Raw genomic sequence first — 20,990 nt, 5'->3', positions numbered from 1 at the left:
CAGCAGGTCCAAATCTTCCAAACTTGCTTCACATATGATACTAGTAATAGGTTCCAAAACAACCCGTAGATAGCGAATGAACAGAGTAAAACCATAGCGGTTTCTTCAATATTCTTGTACTCTATAATCAGTTCATCAACAAACGTTGTTCTTAAGATTATTTACTATCTCAAGCTCAAACCTTATATCCAAAGTAGCTTGAGATGAAACTAAAATAAACAATGTATATGAGTATGAATACAATAATTAAATATGACTGCAATATTTATCAGTATTAACTATAAATACGTTCAGTGTTATTCAAGAGTCATTCAGTTATCAGAGTTTTTCTTTTTTTTTTTTTCCTTCTTTTAATTATCTATTTTCCGTAGCTTTCAGCAATTAATAGCCTTAAATTTTAGCAGCTTTAAATATTTATAACCGAAAGTATTTTTTATTTGCGCATTATATGAATATATTATAACTTGGTGAAAATATATCTTAAAGATATTAAGGTAACTATACATCCAAAGATGTTTTAAAACTATACGGCTATTTTGCATGATGTTTACAGTCCATGTCTAATAATACGATTTATTGCGATTTTCATGGCAGCATGCATCCTGCTTGCCTGCAGCTCTAGTTCATTGTTTACAGTTTGTTATTAGATTTAATTGTCATATATTTTTCTATTTTATTTCCTAATCTGTATAGATCTTTTAGAACATAAAATTGTAGTGCTATTAACCCCTTACCGCATGCCGTGCTATATATGGCACATACCCTTTTTTTTTTACTTTAGCTTTTTTGTGATTTATCAAAGGCATCAAGAGCTCCTCCGTGGCTAAGTGGTTAGCGTACGCGCCTTTGGCGTGGGAGACCCGGATTCGATTCCCGGCGGGAGCTCATGTGGTTCGGATTCCACGTTAATCAGAGGTCCACGTCTCATATAGCCTCGCTGCTGAAAGGGACGCTAAACTAAAATCAACTCAACTCAACTCAAAGGCATCAAATGACTGTTTTGTCTGCTGTGTGAGATATTGACGTGTATGAATAAGAGATTTTGGTGTCATCTGCCATGTTCTTTATGAGTTGTAAGTGTGTCATATATAGAACTTACTTATTTCTCGTCGGAATTAAGTGAAAAATCTAAAATTCAAGTTTTAATTCATTTTTCAAGTTCCCATATGAGGATTTCCAATACTGATTATCATTATTATTATTATTATTATTATTATTATTATTATTATTGCTAAAAGAAAAAAATCATGCAGAAAGGGATTAAATCTGCACTGTTATCAGCAATAAGAGTTGGCAACAAGGAAGATAAGTTAACAATTCTCGACATTTCCATAGTAATAGTAGAGTAACCAATCAAATTATATATCTGTACCTGAGGGCATGAAGTGCGTAAGTCACAAATCCTTGTTTTCCAGAAAACAGCAAAAATACTTACTTAAGCGCTAAATACATATAGGACATACTACATTATATACGTGGTTAATTACGTCATTAACCCATATATAACAAATCACAACCAGCCATTCGTTGCAGACCTACGAAACATACATAAAACTGGTTTTAACTCGTTTTCACAAAATTGGACTTACGCACTTCATGCTTTCAGGTACAGATATATAAAATAAGAACTCCCAATAATTAAAAATATTTTTCGCCCTATTTATAAACATGCGTAAAATATTTTAGTTATATGAATAATTTCACTATTTTATATATGTAATATTAATTTCATTACATATGTGTATTGAAGGCAGTTCCCTCCTCTTGAATTTAATTGCATTAAGCAAAGGTTACACTTTTTAGGTTTTATATCGTTTATATTTTAACTAAAATTTCTTGATGATAACTTTGCTGATTCGCTGTCTCCATAGACACAGGCTATCATCCAGGAAATCCAGAATCTTTCCATCTACAGAGATCCTGAGCCCTCCTTTCAAACCGCGCCTAGTTTTGTCTGTGTTGCTTGTTTCATATTTATATTCTCCGTTTTTGACTACCAGTATAAGTCACTGTCATATGTGTTAACAGAAGTATATCCTGTTATTCCTTCCATAAATACTTGATTCGTGTTTTATATTTATTTTCTCTGTTTTTTACTACAGGTATAAGGCACTGCCATATGTGTTAACAGGACTAACTCCTGATATTCCTTCCATTAATATTGGATTCTTCTTTTTTGTTTTGTTTTGTATTTATTTTCCCCGTCTTCGACTACTGGTAAAGTTACTGTCATATTCTTTATGCCCTTCTGATAGTTTCGATTGAGAAGAAGAGTTTTCACATTGTTGTATCTTTGAGAAAGATCTTGCAGGTAAATGCCATGCAGTCTGGTTCTATCAAATTCGATAATTGCAGAATTCACAGTTCACTCTATATTCTCTACAAGATACACTACAATTAGAAATCCTTTTCGTTAACATGATGCGTATAATATACAATGATTAAAAAAAATTAAGATTCATATCATTAATCAGTATTATCTCTACTTTCGCTTTCTTCTGTATGTGAAGAGATGCACACACAGAAACACATACACACACACATACATATTTTATATATATATATATATATATATATATATATATATATATATATATATAGTATATTTGAAATAGAATCTTTCTCGTTATAGATTGTTTTATACTATTCCTGTTGCTTTCCTTAAAATCCTTTTCTGAAAGTTATTCTATGGAAGGACGTTTGCCTCTTCTAAAAGAAAGCTAATGTGCGGTGTTCATTGCATATTTTGTTGTAGCTGATTTGTTTTAAACTATATTCTATTGTCTTAATATGCTCCTTTTAATTTTCCCCGTGAAGATAAGATACGGATAGAAAGAGCTGTATAAGAGGCTGTAGAGCTGTAAAGGAACACATTAGGGCACAACATTCTAGTTACATAGAAACATCAATCACAGTAGAATATGATATGAACACTAGTATAGTTTTCTTTTTGAAGAATTGGAAGTCCCTATACAGAACAAACTCAAGATCTTGAGAGAAGCCTAGAAATAGAGAAAAGTATCGTAAGTAAGGAGGAAAATTCTATTATATATATATATAAAGTTGCTCAATAATGTACGAACTCGAAATTTTTATATTAAACATCAGCAAAGTATAATTTGCAAGTTTAACAATGAGACATAATTGACAAATTTCCACATGCAAATATATTATAACATCTCTCTAACGAAACCGACAGACAAGCTATCACAACGATCGTCAGATAATTTTGATTAAAATACACATGAAGCAAGTCCTAAGAAGTATTTATTCAAAGATAAACCTTTGTTCGGTACAATTCCAAATTCTTCTTCAACATCATCTTTATAGTTCCTCCAGTTTGTACCCTATTTTAAGAGAAAAGATTAAAGAAACATATTGAGCGTTAAAATCAACCTTTGTTGAATATGCAATGAGACTTTGAGACGAAAGTTCTTGCACGCAGTTGATTTAGGGGAGAATCTGGAGGGTAGTTCTAGGAAAAAAAAACTTAAAATAAGAAATGAAGTGAAATGAAATGAAGTCTGAGTTTTACGTCTCATAGTTATGGCATGTGGGCTAAAGGAGATGGTGATGATGAGAAATTAATGAAAGGCGGAATGAAGAAAGTGGAAGAAAACGGCAGAATCCTGAGAAAACCCACGCACAGGTTTGTCTACCACAAAGCCCACTTGGCGCGAGCTGGGATCAAATCAGGGACCCCACGCACCAGAGGTGAACGCTCTACCACCAAATCACAGCGCCCCTAGCTTAAAATAATGTTTCATTTTAAATTTTACATAGGTGCAGCTGTAGGCATTTAGAAAGTATATACAGAAAGTTTCTCAATAATACTGGATTTTAAAGTTTCAAATAAACAATCAAGAAACTATAGTTTGCAAATTTATCAATGAGGATATTTTGAAACATTAGGCCAGAGAATGCATTGTAATTTAAATCAAGACTAATAATAATACATACCTGACAAAGTTACAAGTAAATAAGCGAGACGTAAAGTCAGGTAGTTTTTAAATTTATTTTTATTTATTCATTAAAATATACATGACGTAGAATTTAAAAATGCATTTTACTTTAATGAGTAGTCGTAATGTAACTTAAGCAAAAGATTAATCAACTTAGCCCATAACAAGTTCCTATTGTAAGCTTATGTAAGTTCAAAAAGAAAGCATCTTAAAGAATATTGTGTGTTCGATCATTTTTTAATATAACTATACATAAGTCGAGAACGAATAATAGAAACTAAATTTTAGTTACTTTTTGCTACGAAGGTACGTAATAATCTGCTACTTTATTGTTTATTTCAAGATAAGTCCTTTTATTTAATGAAGTGGTTGTTTTATCTCTAAAATTACGCAATTCTTTTGACTATTAGCTCCTTCAATTAACTTCTCTATTGTTTTCTGGAGAGTATGTATAATTTTAAAATTTGGTAAGTGGAGATTGCATCACCACTTCATACAGAAATCATATCATCTCCCTTAAGTATAAGTAGATGTAAGTATTACGTATCTTACCTGAGAGCAGGAAGTGTGTAAGTCACAAATATTTGTTTTGCAGAAAACAGGAAAAACACATACTTAAGCACTAAATACATCTCGGACATACTTGATTATAGACTTGGTTAACTACGTCATCAACACATATAGAACACAATAAAAACCACCATTCGTTGCACACTTCCGAAAGATATACAAAACTGGTTTTAACTTATTTCCGCCAAAATTGGACTTCATGCTCTCAGGTACACTCAAATTTGTTAACAAAGAGCAATAATAGAGAAAAACATTCTGTGGAAGAAATATCCATATTGTTTCCGAACATTGAAGAAATATTCATTAATGAAGATTGCACTTATTCATACTACAGAATTACTGAAGACGTGTAAAAAGCTAGAATTGTGGGCATTGATATTTTCTTCAATTTGTGTTTGTAAATAGGTGGTCGACTATGCATTTCTTTGATGTCTTAACTATTACGTGTTTTCTGTAAATTTGATATCGTTAAAAATAACACAACCTTGTGTGTACACAAAAAATAGCGTTCATGTGTGAAGTCGTGTCTTAAGAAATCAACTTAGAAATGCTTCAACAATTTTTAGTGTCATCAACATTTGATTTTTTCTTCTTTAAATTTAAATTCATTTGTTTATAGTGGCCTTGTATATCGTCTAAAAATCAAATATAATTTAAAAATTATGCAATTTAAAATATAAAGTCACATTAAGAAAATAAAAAAAAAGAATGAATGAAATATACCCAAACTAACAAAAACTAGTCAACAACTGCACATCTGAAAAAATCACGTTGTTTGTACTAAAGAAAATCAAATGTACAGTCCCAAGCTTCCCAATTATTCAAAATGGAACTACTAGTAAAGAATGAGCTCTCACTAGTTTGACCCTATTCCTGAAGTTTCCTTGAAACAAATTGCATGTAATATGCAAGCTCTTGAAAAGTTCTATACTAAACACTTTTTCTTTCGTCAATGATTGTCTTCTTTCGAGATATCTAGTTTTTTTTTTTTTTTTTTTTTTTTTTTTTTTTTTTTTTTTTTTTTTTATTGACACATCACCTGTGCCAATACTTCAGCTTAGCGCTACCCTTTATGGGTGCTTCTCACATATGCTAAATGCGATTGCATACTGATCTTATTCCTGTATTGATTTCATTCTTAAAACATCTCAGTTTTTCTAAATCACCAATGATTCCTTTACCTTTGCAGCCCTTTTTGACCAATTTCCCAGGCTTTAGGCCCAAAATAACAGTATCTCTAGATAGGGATTGACGAGTACTTTCTATTACACCTATTGGTCAACTACTTTCTGAGACCCTTGTCAATGGAACTGTGAATAAACCCCTTTACATCCATTTTAGGAGAGTTTCTTTCACTCGTCAGTTATTGCTACCTTTCAACAATACCTACATTTTATAATCAAAATAAACTGTCGATGTCAAGTAAGTTAGTTGATGGCAGGTTTAATGCATGCTGTGTGTATTAACATATAATACTAAACTCAGGAGTATTTCCTATATAATATTAGTTTCCAATATAAAATAAGAAAACAAGATGTACTGATGTGTTTGTTGTTCTGATTGACCAGCAGAATGTTTTGATTGATCCTAGAGTTATGAAAAATCACGACTAGTTCTAAGTTAAAAATGAGAAAGTGTTTAACACAGTTTACAATTCATACTTTTATTTTTGCAGTTCATGAAGACACAACGACGAAGTTTTTGCCTACCACTTTGCCAATAACAGCCACAACAACAGCGCCTCTTGGTGTTACAAATGGAACTACATGGCTACCTGTAGTCACCACAGATGATGATAAATCGGGCAAAACGACGACAGGAGTGGTGGATTTGACAACAACTATAACATACTCCCCTCCAGAGGGATCAACTGTAGAAACATTTGGAGGTCATTCTAAAGTGGTAACAGTTGTATCATCATCATCATCTTCATCAACTAGAGCCTTAACTATCAATAGAAAGAAACCAATAGGATTTGCTGAGAAGAAGATTGTGGAAACAGGTAAAAATAAAACAGTGGAGGCAATATATAGCACAGAAAAATCTACAACGCCAGTCATAGTGGAAGGAATTAAAATCGTAGAAGTAACAAATCTCACTAAATCGTTTAGCAAGCACCCTAGAACTTTAAACTTACATTCCACAACAAACAAACCAATTAGTTCAAGCAAGGCACCAAATGAGCTAGAAAATGAAAGTAAATACAACACAAAATCAATCAAACCTATCAAAGCCAATTCAATAATTGAAACGTTTAACGAAACTTCTGCCGATCAAACAAAACCAAGCACTACGCACACTGATAACACAACAAATAACTCAACTACAACCAAAGCCGATAAAGTACTCATTACATCAACAACACCACGAACAACAACTAAACAGCCTACAGTTAGTACCATTAAAACAGTAACAAACAAGGCAACTCCAAAATCTGCAAAGGAACACATTCCAAAGATATCAAGGCGCCATGACACATTTATTCTGAAACATTTTCCTGAAATATACACACCGGGCCAGAGACTTACTAATGACGATATGGATGAAGTCCGTGGTGTAGTTGTGGAGATTAAACGAAAGCCGCGCATTACCATTGCCACGTGATTATTATTATAATTATTATGTTTTGGGCGTTGAAAAGAAGAGAACAGCCACTAAAGACGTCTGCGTATGAATGTTTCCCCAATGTTTTATAATATTTATAAATACTCTCCATCTTCTAGGTGTGTGATAAAACCAAGAGTGACTGTGTGTGCAGTATGTGCGTGTTTGTGTGCAGTGGTTAAAATAAATTTCGATTTTTTTTATTTTTACCAGCTTTGTTACCATATGTAACTATTGAAAGAAATTTCAAATATTGTAGATTTATAATGGAACTTTTACTCTCAAAGACCTAAAATGCTGTGGAGGTGTATGGTTGATACGAGTGGATATCGATGGTCCAGTAACTCATATAGTGATGTAAACTGCGATAAAAACAAGTAAAATCTGAATATTGATGTTAATACTTATGTTTACAATTACAACGCTAATTTTCACTTGTCACAAAACATATTATTCTAAGAATTTAGCATTCTTCAGTTTTGAGTTGTATACGCATTTATTACTCATAACTAACAGCATATAAAGTAGAATGGTTGGGCCATCGGTATATCAACGTATCGTTAGTTTGATTATGTGTCATATTGAGTAAAGTGGTAATTACTGACGCCTAGTCAAATTGACGAAATATCATGAGATTACTTTGATACTTTCAGGGAATGTTTATATTACTATGAGATATATATGAACTTGTATAAATGTTTTATGTATATTTTTTCCTCTCCAGTATTATTTACTTCTATAATAAAAATTTTTCCTAAATAATAATAATGGTAATTAAAACCTTAAAAGTTGTTGCAGTGCAACAAATGTTGTGTAATACTTATAAAGGGCTTATTTTTTTTAACAAAGAATGCAAACTTAGGGATTTCGCTTTTATTAAATAAATGACTACATACTTGAAAGGCTTAGTTCCTTTAGGAGTTGAAATGGCGAATAAAAGTAAAAGAAAATGTGATGGGTGTTACGTAACTGTTTGTAACAAAATTACGAATTTAAAAGATGAAGAACATGACAAGCAATGCAAAATGTTGTTAAAATAAGATTATAACTATGGAAAATAAGAAGTACGTTGAATACCAATTATAAATATATGGTCGTATGTTCTCATGCCAATACAAGAAAAAAATAATGGTATGATTTTGGCTAATTTTAAAGAAGTGAACAGTAGACATTTGAAAGAATCATCCGTATGATTAATTGAAGATAAGACTTTTGTTATCAAATAAGGCAGTGAACTACAAGTTAGAGAGAGTAATAGGAGTAGAGAAGTTACAGTAACACTATGAACATTACCATTAATATCATGGAAATAATTTCAATACAAAGGAACATAAACGTGCCTCTCACATAAGATAAATGCTATAAGTTAGCATGCCAGTTAAACTATGCTACACTAATTTCTTTTTCTTTTCTTTTTTTTTTTTTTTTTTTTTTTTAATATAGTTTTAAGTTCAATGAAAACTTGTTGCATATTAACAATAATATGCAACTATATTGTTGGCTGATGATACTATGGCATATTTTAAAATGGACAATTGTATGTGTATGTGTGTGTCAATTTTACAGGAAACATCTGTTGATTAGATGTAGATACTAATGTGCCACTTATTTATTCAAAAAAAAATTACACCATAAATGACTTAGGAAATATGTATGTTAGTCTGGGAGACTATAGAATGTATGTGGAAGACAATAAAATACATTTTGTAAATAAAATAAATAAATAAATAAATATGTCTTTATTACTATAGAAACAAAGCTACGTAATTTGAAATGGTAGATTATGCTGTAATATGTAATGATTGACTATAAATCAATGAAACATTTATAATTGTTCTGTATCTGTGTATGTGCTATCCGTTGATAACATCATGAATTGATGGCTTCTCTATATATAATAAAGGCATAAACAGCATATCAATGTTTAAAAAATCAATTTCTCAGAAGCAATTTGTTGAAAATTTTATGCTGAAAATCTTTATTGTAATATTTGTAATTTTCTTTTAATAAAGTCTGATTAAAATAAAAATAATTTTAAATGAAGATTTTGTATACTTATTTTATAAAATTGTTATATATAGTGGTTGTAACTTAAAGAACTAAACTGACGCAAGATTCTAAAATATTCACTTGGGGCTAGTCTTGGTGTACGTCTGTTATCTAGTAATTGCCGAAATTTTCAATGAATTACTGCCATTTTCATCAGCGGTGTGAGTTTCCTACAGAAAACTCACCACAACACATCATATGGCATAAGTCGTCATGGTATAAAAGTACGGAAAAAAAAGCATTAGTTCTTATTTTGCTATTTCTATACGACAATGATGGATCTCATATGATGGATTGTGATGAGTTTGCTGTAGTCGATTTAAAAACCGCCACTGAGGATGATGAGAGTTCATATTGAACATTTTGCCAATTAGAAGTTTCATACTAAATAATAGACATATATCAATATTAGTCTAGGTGAATTATTGATTGACTAACACCTCTTATAACTTATTTTCTTTGTTCATTTAATAATTAATTGACGGGATAGAATAATGTAGAGAAAATGTTATTCTCAGTAACATATTGAAATCCTCGTTCAAATGAATTTATTCGTTCTGAAGTTACAAATAAAAAAAGAAATGAAACGTTAATGCATTTATGAGTTTGATTGAAATACTCTAAAGCCGTAATATGATATACATTTTGGTGTAGCCTTTGATATTTTGGTCGATAACGGAAAAATTAAATAACAGCCTATCGTGAGTCATGTTATTCAATGAAATGCAGGAGTTTGCTAAAATAAAAATCTATTATAGAAAGTACTATCCATGAACCCATATTATTTCGTCATTTAAATTTAATGGACTTTATAGAAATATATATGACTAAGAATATTTTTATTCGGGAGCTCTACAGTCTTGTTCAAAATACTCTGGCCTCCCATCGCCCTTGAAAAGTCCAGCATTCTTACCTACAGTAGCACTGTCAAACAAATGTGGATTATCTTCGGTCAGCTGAAAGTTTTATTTAGAACCAAAATATAAATTCTTACTTGCGGTTACCAGAATGTAACCTTTTGAAGCAGGTGGGTGGGCAAGTCTTTTTAACAAGATTGTACAATTTTTGGATACAGTTTATTTATATGGAAATGAAAATCAAACGCACGAATTGATTTTCGGTAATTATTTATTGTTTATCTAACAAGTAAGCTCAAATACATATTCTCAATATGAAGAAATATTAATTTGATAAACACACTATCCATGACTATACGTACGAATATATATATACACACATTATCTATCTATCTATCTATCTATCTATATATATATATATCTATATATATATATATATATATATATATATATATATATATAATTTTTATGCTGCAGAATATAGAACAACATAATATAAATAACTACTAAAACTATTGTAAGTATATATATATTTTACCATATATAATCTATACTGCAGTCGCTCCTATTTCTACTCCAAAATTCAGAAAGTCATAAAATACGTTATAAATGGAGGTCAACATTACCTTCTAAATAATTGTAATAACTAATATCTTAAATTTAGTTTCAGTGTATGAAAACAAATGAACTATATATCACGAGTTTTAGAAAATCATTTGTATTACATCAATGAAAACTTTTGTTTCTTGCTTGTAGCATTAAGAATATCAGATTTAATGATATTCGACGTTTAATATAGAATGTAAACATGTATTAGATTAACTTGTATTCAAAGCCAAGAAGCTTCATACTATTAATTTTCTTAATTATATATATTTGCTCAATACTATACTTTTACAGTTACAGGACTTTTAAAACTAAAATTACTTCCACAGGTAAACTGTTACGAGTTGAAGCTCACTTTCTCCCGTAGTGACCAGAACGTATTTTTGATACAAGATATTCTGGATTCGATTTCTGGTGGAAGAATGTTGAATGCACTACAATAGTTTACATAGAAATTTAAACTGTAGGTATTGCCCAATATAGCCTCGCTGCTGAAAAAGCACGTAGATGCAAATCAACTATTCAATATTTTTTCTGTCTTCTTCTAAGATAAGTGATTAACATTGTAGTGTAGCTTACTTACGTAGTCTGAAACTTTTATTTATGAAATATGAAACAAATCATTTTGAGAAAATCTTGAATAATTCTGGAAAGAATTCACTACCGGAAGTAAACTCTTATCTATTGGTTATATTTTGTTCAGTGTAATGACTTATTCTATATTGTAAGATTTTTAATGACCTATAAGTTTAAGAAATATAAACAAATTAGTTGGATTAGTTTTCGGTAAAATCACAATTACGTTCAACAGTGTGGCTTTATGGGGACGAACAAACTAAACGGATGAATTGACGGGCAGACATCCAAAAATCAAATTTTCAGTCCTAAGACGTTTAAATTTGTTGAAATTTTATCTTAGATTTTTTTCACGATCATAGGGATTTCTTCACTCCTGTTGTTGCTCGAATCGTTTTTCATAGACATGATTTGAATCTATATTAAAGGAAAAGTGTGCGCACAGACCCGAGACGTTACTTCCTGTACAATACGCTACACTTCATAAAGCTTTTTCTTTTCTCGGTTAGTGTAGACCCTCGACTATATTGGATCACCTGCCACGCAGCCACTATTTTCCCGTTTTACATCCTTTCTCCTCTTTGTAACGTATATAGCGTTTCCGTCGAAGAAAAAAAAAAAAAGAATTTGTGGTGGAATTATAATTGTATATTTGGATGTAAAGGTAGGAGTTAGGTAATACGGCTTCTACTCAATAGATGCCCTTCCACTTCACTTATGAGTGCTTGTCACGAGGAGTTCCCTCGAATCTCAAGAGATGGCAGCACTTGTGGCTGTAGCAGCTGGGTGGGTTTGCCCAGCAATTCGGTCACTTGAAGATTGGAAAGGGTAAGGGTTAGATTAAGACTCTTTGAAATTAGTTAAATTCATTTTTCGGTATGATATAACATTGAAATTCCCTTTTGAACATATGGTTTTGGAATTATGTGACAGTTGGCTTGATACTATATGAAAGATTGCTTCAATTAGTGTGTGAACAGAATATTATGAATATTAATGCATGTTTAAGAATTTTGTGTGTGTTTTCTTTGGTAAGTAGAGTGCTATTTTTCTACTAACGTGGAGTATTGGGTGTGCTCTTAGTACTGTCCTGGGGAATAAGGTGAGGACGAATTATTTAACCTCTTTTGGCTGTAGAAGGAGATTCGAAATTTATTCGTCCTCGCGTTATTTGTCAGAGCAGTGCATGGGACTCCCAATCCTTGGGTTTGGATCCCATTATAATATATATTGGTTCGGATCGCGCATGCTGGGTTCGGATCCCATTAAGCACATTTATGCCAACTTTAAAAATATTATTGGGAGAATATTTAAGTAGGAATTTTCATGTGGGAACAAACGCGTAATACCCGAGTAGACGTATTACTGTTAATTCCTAACCTAACCAATAAATATTGTGAGTTTTGGGGAAAGAAAAGCAAAATTAATTATTCACGTGTATCCGGATTGTCACTGAGTGCCGGAAGGGTGGTAAACTTCAGTGAATTGAAAGAGTAAATGTATATACGGGTAAAATTGTATCTTTTGAAACTTTTCACGTTGCTTTTGACTAATTATTGTTCAAAGAATTTGATATTTTCGTAACTTTGGATAAATTAAATGTTAATTGTTGAAATTGTCATTTGTTGGGAAGTTTTTGGAGTTATTTCAATATTTAATCGTTTTGCTACGGGGTTTAAAAATTTCTTGTTGTTGTTATACCTATATTCTGTTTATAATAAATTGTTCAAGTTGAATTTTGAGAGTTTACATATATCTCCTAGTCAAAACAGGCTTGATTGCTTCCAGGAAAAAAAAAACATATTATTTTTCAGTGCTTTTACTCTGCTATTGCCAAAACAAGAATCGGGGAATCTAACTCGACTAGTGTGCTTGTGTTTGATTTGTGTGCAGGTAAAGGAAGGAATTGTGTCTGTTAATTGGGCAAGGTTTGACTTTTACCTGTGGACAAATTGAACGCGGGACCACAGTTGTATGTGTGAGCATGCAACGTTACAACTTTCCAATCTTCAAGTGCCACTTGTTTTGGCTATATACTTGCTTAGATTAGAATTTAATGTTGGAAATAAAGCGCAGAGTAATATTCAGGAGATATATGATAAGAAAATAAATTTGTGTGAAGAAATTTTTGAGGGTGCACCTAGCACAAGTTGGCACGAGTTGTTGCGCATTTGCTTATTGTTTGTAAAAGGAGAAGAATTTACGGATAATTTTGCATTCTGGCTACAGGAATGATGGATAATAGGCAGAATTATGAAAATATAGATAATTTTGATCGTAGTAGTTCGAGTAGTGAAGAAGGATTTGTAGGTTATGTAGCTTTTGAAAATCCTTGCTTTCATAATGCTGCGACAAATTTTGATAGTAACTTTGTTGAACCAAATCGTGGGAGGCCACGGATACGTTCTTCCTCTGTTCCAGGCTTAGATAGACGAAATGTACACAGACATAATATGCGTTCTGAGCATTTGAAGTTTGATTTTAATAAATTAGCAACCGAAGGGGTGTATAAATTGTTGTTAGCCGAGACTAATCAATTGCCTTTAGTAGACGGTACAAATACAGAATTGTCATTCCAATTCATTTTGAAACTAGACAAAATAGTGCGTAGTAAAGATTTACCGTGTGATGTTATTTTAATAGCTAGTTTAGCGCGGACTAAAGGGGAATTTAATTATCTTTTGCAGTCGATGATTGGTACAGGATCGGTTTGGGGAGACATTTGTAGACAACTTGTCATTAAATTCATCTCACCTTTGGCTAGAACACAGTTTATGCGTTTAGAGTTTTACCGTGTTATGAGGGAAAATCAAACCTTGTATGAATTTGTGGAGGAAAAATTTGCATTAATACATGTTTTAGATATGAACTTCGAAGAACCAGTGATTTGTAACTTAATTTGTAATATGGTTAGTCCAATGGTTCATAAATTTTTCAACTGTAGGGGAGTACCGATGACTTTTGAACAGCTTGAGGACGCAGCTTTACATTTTGATAATATGTATAGATATAGTAGCGATTATTACAAATTGAGAAATGCTGTCGGACCAGTAATGGGTAGTGTAAATAAAAATCCCCATAAGGGAATAACAAATAAAACGGCTACTTGTAATGTAATTAGTCAACCTAGTGTAAATAATAAACCGGTAAATTTGGTAGAAGGTAGATGTTTAGACGGAAATCCTGAACAAAATCAAAATGTAATAGTTTCTGGTAAGAATACTCATACGTCATCAGGTAGTGAACAATATCAAGGTAATACAGGTGCCATTAGGAAGAATATTGTGACTAGTTCTTCGAGTTCAAACAAACATTTTCGAAAAAGGAACAGTGCTTTGGGTAGAAATTCTGAACATACGTCATTGGTGAATGAATCTGGTTTCCAAAATATAAATTCTTCACAACCTAATAAACATAATAGAGATCTTCTGGTTGTGCCTGCATATATAAAAGGGAAATTAGTTAACACAATCCTCGATACAGGGAGCGAGTCCTGCTTTGTGAGTGAAGTATTCTTTAGAAATCTGCAAAAACAGTGTAAAATCAGAGAAGTAGATGTTAGTTTGCAAGTTGTAGGACTTGGTGATCAACAAGTGACAGTAAAATCACGAGTTCGCTTATATTTTCGGATGGGTTTTCAACAGTTTACAGAAAACTTTTATATAGTTCCATCTTCAGAGTTTGATCTCTTATTGGGAAATAGTTTCCATCGAAAATATCAAGCAGTGATAGATGTGTCAAACAGTCTTTACAAAATCCAAGCTAGGAAGTTAATAATTCCTATAAATCCCCCATCTAACCTACAACAGTCTACTCCTCGGACAAACTTTTTATCTTCTAGGGATAGCGTGGTTCATCCCACTCCCGCATGCTCGAAGGGGGCTGAGGAGGCTGCTCGATTCCCTAGAACCTTACAAAATCAGACTTGGAGATCTGAACAGCAGGCGCTTGGAGAACAACAGTTGGCTGCCGAATTGGAAACCTATGTGGATCATGAGGTGCTTCAGGTTACTGATTCTGGGCAGAATGCAGCACCTTCTGAAGGTAATTATAAAGTTTCTTCGGAACTTTTAGTTCAAGATCCTGAATTACAAAATTATGTAAATAATTTAGTAACTTCCTTTTCAGATATCATTTCGGATCGTTTAGGATGTGTGAAGGATTTCTATTATCAAATTGAATTAATTGATAAAACTCCAGTTAAGTTACAACCGTATAGTGTACCAAACTATAAACAAAAAGAATTAGATAATTTTATTCAAGATTTAGTAAAAGAGGGGGTGGTAGAAGAGATTAATGCTTCTCCATTTTCCAGTCCATGCTTTTTGGTCCAGAATAGGGACCAAAGTAAGAGATTAGTCGTGGCTTACGGCTCTGTGAACAAAAAGATAATTACACGGAACTTTCCGTCACCCAATCTTGGAAATGTTATCTCTAGCATATCAAATAACCATATATTTTCAAAGATTGACCTCAAGAAAAGTTTTTACCAGTGCTTGCTCACTGAGGATAGTAAACAGGTAACTGCCTTTGTAACTAAGAATAAGATGTATCAATTTCGGCGTTTGCATATGGGGTTATCAACTTCACCTCATGTTTTGAGTTATTTGATGTCTAAAATATTAGATGGCTTAATTGGGGATAACTTAGAAATATTTTATGACGATGTGTTAATATTTACACCTGATTTAGAATCACATAAAAAACTGGTTGAGGAAGTTCTAAGTAGGTTCAGGGAAGCTGGGTTAACTGTATCACCTTCCAAAACTCTTTTGTTTCAAACCAGAATAAAATATCTAGGGTTTCAATTTGAACGTGGAACGATGACCATAGATGAGGACCGACTTGAAACCATTAAAAATTTACCGAAACCCAAGAATAGGAAAGGCTTGAATAGGGTGTGTGCATTTTTCCAATTCTTTTCAAAATTTGTACATAACTTTGCTGAACTCATTGCACCTTTACAGGAGATGCGTTCCGCAAAAGTTCCATTTAAATGGACTAAAGAACACGATGATGCTTTTCAAAAACTTAAAGATGCGTTTTGTGACGAGGTAATCCTTAAGGTCCCGGATATGAATTCAAGTTTTGTTATTCATTGTGATTCTTCTCTGAAAAACTACAGTGCGATATTATCTCAATATAATAAAGATGGCGAATTAATGCCAGTACATATGTTTTCAAAGGCCATACCACCATCAGATTGGAGCAAAAATGTGTACGAGTTGGAGGCGAAGGCGTTATCTTTGGCGTTAGAACGTTTCGAATATTATTTGCATAATTTCTTTGTAGTTTACACAGATTCGAAGGCTTTATCTTGGTTGTTACATAATCATAAACGGCAAAGGAAGTACGGTACTCTGATGGAGAAAATTTCTCAGTTTAAGTTTAAAATTCTCCATATCAGGACGAGCTCTAACATTGCTGCAGATTTCCTCTCGCGAATAGGAAATCATGTAGAATTCTATACTAATGAACCTAATACAGCTGAGGTTATCAAAGATAATGGTAAAAATGTCAACTTGAGTTTTGTAAATTTTTGGAAATTGCCGTTGTTAAACGAACCTTTGAAAGAATATCAACAGTCAGATAAAGATCTTCAAGAAATTATAGGTAAATTAAAAAAGAAAGAAAGTGTAGACTCGTATGTTTTGAGAGATGGTATCTTGTTAAAGAAAACGAAGAGCCAGATTGGGGATGGTTATAGAGTAGTAGTTCCACAAGGTTTAGTACCAACTATACTAGACTATTTCCATTCTCAGTTGATAAGTGGTGCTCATAGAGGGGTAAGAAAGACAACTGCCGCCATTGCTAGACGTATGACATGGCCGAATATGTTTAAAGATATCAGTGAGTTTGTGAGATCTTGTTCTAAATGTCAAAGGATTCGTGATAGGAACACCTTGCCTCAGGGAAATTATTATACGAGACATGTAAAAGCTCCAAACAACACGTTTTTTATTGATATTGCCGGGAAATGGCCTAGTAGTCAGGGGTATGAATATGTATTAGTTGTAGTGGACGCCTGTAGTAAGTTTGTATTCTTAGAACCTTTAAGGAAACTCTCAAGTCAAGCTATTTGTAAGAAATTGATGGATATATTTTTAAGAACTGGATTTGTCTCTAAGGTGGTTCATGATTGCGCGACATATTTCGTATCACAGTACTTTACTCATTTCCTGTACAGCCTAGGGATACAGGACATAAAAACTTCGCCTTATAATCCATCTCCGAACATTTGTGAGAGAACGATACGTAGTTTGAAGGGAATTCTGAAGGCGTACATTGATAAGAATCAAAGGAATTGGGCCCAATTACTATCTAAAATTGCTTTCTCTATCAATGTGAGTCTTAATGAAACTACGGGTCTCTCTCCATGTGATATCTACTATGGAAGAACCATGTACAGCCCGCTTGACGTCAAGTGGCTAGTAGATTTGGGAATATTAGACGAAGAAGTCGATAAAAATACGAAATATGAAATCATAAAAAGAAATTTGGAGAACGCCTGGAAAAGATGTGAAAAGACCTACTCTAAGAGGCATTTGCCAGTTAACTTTAAAGTTGGTGACCAAGTCTTAACCAAAAGATTCATGAAGGCATCATTAGAAAAGCATTTCAACCCAAAACTTGCTGAACTTTGGGAGGGTCCTTATTATGTAGTTGGTCAACCAACTATGAATACCTTATGGTTGGAGAAGGTGGACAACCCCCAGGTCAAAATAAAGAGACATGTTCAGCATTGTAAACGGTATATTCTGCCGAGAAATGCGCAACCCGTGAACCAGGTTGGAGACTAAAAGGTTTAGGTGTAAGAAAAAAAAATTTTTTTTTGTAGGGAAGATCATTTTATCATGTTTCTATATATATGTATATATTTGTGACATGTTTGTGTGAATTGTTTGTGTCGCTTAATTTTTGTATCCTGCAGGAGCTGTCCGTGGTTTTGGTCCTAATGTCTTTTGTGGTTATGTCCGAAAGAATGAGGGAAGACGATCTTCCAGTATATACCCGAAAATGGATACTCATTTGTACGCGGATCTATCTTACCATTGTAATAAAGCACGTCCTCAAAGTATAGATGGATGGAGACTGTAAGTTGTAAAATTTTTGTCTATAAGCATGCAATGCATGGAATTTGTAATTAGAATTAAGATCAAGATTCTTCTCCTTAAACGCATATACTTTTGATGGATGTAATTAAAAATTTTTGGGCAGACGGATCTATATGTAACGTATATAGCGTTTCCGTCGAAGAAAAAAAAAAGAATTTGTGGTGGAATTATAATTGTATATTTGGATGTAAAGGTAGGAGTTAGGTAATACGGCTTCTACTCAATAGATGCCCTTCCACTTCACTTATGAGTGCTTGTCACGAGGAGTTCCCTCGAATCTCAAGAGATGGCAGCACTTGTGGCTGTAGCAGCTGGGTGGGTTTGCCCAGCAATTCGGTCACTTGAAGATTGGAAAGGGTAAGGGTTAGATTAAGACTCTTTGAAATTAGTTAAATTCATTTTTCGGTATGATATAACATTGAAATTCCCTTTTGAACATATGGTTTTGGAATTATGTGACAGTTGGCTTGATACTATATGAAAGATTACTTCAATTAGTGTGTGAACAGAATATTATGAATATTAATGCATGTTTAAGAATTTTGTGTGTGTTTTCTTTGGTAAGTAGAGTGCTATTTTTCTACTAACGTGGAGTATTGGGTGTGCTCTTAGTACTGTCCTGGGGAATAAGGTGAGGACGAATTATTTAACCTCTTTTGGCTGTAGAAGGAGATTCGAAATTTATTCGTCCTCGCGTTATTTGTCAGAGCAGTGCATGGGACTCCCAATCCTTGGGTTTGGATCCCATTATAATATATATTGGTTCGGATCGCGCATGCTGGGTTCGGATCCCATTAAGCACATTTATGCCAACTTTAAAAATATTATTGGGAGAATATTTAAGTAGGAATTTTCATGTGGGAACAAACGCGTAATACCCGAGTAGACGTATTACTGTTAATTCCTAACCTAACCAATAAATATTGTGAGTTTTGGGGAAAGAAAAGCAAAATTAATTATTCACGTGTATCCGGATTGTCACTGAGTGCCGGAAGGGTGGTAAACTTCAGTGAATTGAAAGAGTAAATGTATATACGGGTAAAATTGTATCTTTTGAAACTTTTCACGTTGCTTTTGACTAATTATTGTTCAAAGAATTTGATATTTTCGTAACTTTGGATAAATTAAATGTTAATTGTTGAAATTGTCATTTGTTGGGAAGTTTTTGGAGTTATTTCAATATTTAATCGTTTTGCTACGGGGTTTAAAAATTTCTTGTTGTTGTTATACCTATATTCTGTTTATAATAAATTGTTCAAGTTGAATTTTGAGAGTTTACATATATCTCCTAGTCAAAACAGGCTTGATTGCTTCCAGGAAAAAAAAAACATATTATTTTTCAGTGCTTTTACTCTGCTATTGCCAAAACAAGAATCGGGGAATCTAACTCGACTAGTGTGCTTGTGTTTGATTTGTGTGCAGGTAAAGGAAGGAATTGTGTCTGTTAATTGGGCAAGGTTTGACTTTTACCTGTGGACAAATTGAACGCGGGACCACAGTTGTATGTGTGAGCATGCAACGTTACATCTTCTTTCATTTCTTTTTTCTCATGTTTAATGAATTTTCTTCATTTTCCAACAATACACTTGCTTGATGTTGACATATATATTGATAGATTTAGAATGCTGTGTATAAATTGTAAGAAAATATATTTCATTTAGACAGGATCGTGTGACTTATGAAGGATTGAGATTCTTTAAAAAGGAACAAAAATAAACCTGAAAAGTCTTCTAAGAGTTCGTGACTAGGCTTGTAACATGCTTATTGGAGGAAGAAGACGATAAACAAGTGTCAATATCATTGAAAGCTACCAATGGTAGTTCATGAGTTACATCCAAAGTATCTATATCTTATGGTGGAAATTCACTCTGACTAACCAAAACATTATGATCACTTGCTACTTTTTCGAGCGAAGTCGTTTTGCTAACGTAAAGGTACGGGGAACAGAAGAACCATTCGCCAGATAGTGACAAGAATCTCACTCAATCAGTTAGCAGATGTTTGTACATAGAATGGGGAAGGTCGGCGATATATCAAAATTTGACTGAGGCCAGATTGTGATGGCCAGATGGCTGGGAACGAACATTTCGGGAACAGCGCGACTTGTCGGGTGTTCGCGAGTTGCCGTGGTATGTTCCAAAGCTGGGGAAATAATGACGAAACCAGCACCAAACCACAAGAAGCGGGCAGACACATTTCATTAAAAGTATCGGATGTGCCAGACTGTCGAGGTTGCTACAACGTAAACTATGGCACAATTAACAGCAGACATGAACAGATTTTAACAGTGGCCAAAGTACGAGTGTGTGAGCACCCAGTTCATCGTATATTGTTACATAGGAGCCTCCGCTGCCGACGTCACACAGGTGTACATGTTAACCGCACTGCTTCATAATTGACGACTGGAATGAGCACGTGCCAATCTTTATTGGACATACCCTGAAACGGACAACATTCCACGGTACGATAAGTCACGATACTGACTTCATCACATCAATAGCCGGATGAGAATCCGTCGTCTTCCAGAGAATAGATCATCAAGACGTGATTAGTAGGACTGACTGGTGGGATTACATTATGATCTAGGGACCCTTCACATGGTCCTTCTTGGACTCAGTAGTGCGTGTAGTGGGCACCATGACGGCTCCTAA

General features: G+C 33.4%; 3 protein-coding genes across 3 annotated transcripts in view; 2 read left to right on the top strand and 1 right to left on the bottom strand.

Moving 5' to 3' along the window:
* The window catches only part of LOC145680870 (uncharacterized), a 232,258-nt gene extending 223,993 nt beyond the window's left edge, over nt 1–8,265 (top strand). The window contains exon 3 of the mRNA XM_081752009.1: nt 6,208–8,265. Coding sequence (XP_081608135.1) covers nt 6,208–7,136 — 929 coding nt within the window. The 3' untranslated portion in view covers nt 7,137–8,265. The remainder of the gene's footprint in view (nt 1–6,207) is intronic.
* LOC145680871 (cell division cycle protein 20 homolog) overlaps nt 1–20,990 on the bottom strand; it is a 101,357-nt gene that overhangs the window by 12,271 nt on the left and 68,096 nt on the right. The gene's annotated exons all lie outside the window — the stretch shown is intronic.
* Nucleotides 11,799–19,806, top strand: LOC145680869 (uncharacterized). The gene is made up of 2 exons (XM_081752008.1): nt 11,799–15,268; nt 18,156–19,806. The coding sequence occupies exons 1-2, from the start codon at nt 13,456–13,458 to the stop codon at nt 18,320–18,322; spliced, it is 1,980 nt and encodes a 659-aa protein (XP_081608134.1). The 5' UTR covers nt 11,799–13,455; the 3' UTR covers nt 18,323–19,806.

This window comes from Thermobia domestica, chromosome 3 (assembly GCF_964235325.1).
Source record: "Thermobia domestica chromosome 3, izTheDome1.hap1.1, whole genome shotgun sequence".
NCBI lineage: Eukaryota > Metazoa > Arthropoda > Insecta > Zygentoma > Lepismatidae > Thermobia > Thermobia domestica.
Note: the sequence above shows the minus strand (reverse complement) of the source record. Positions and strands in the feature narration are given on the sequence as shown.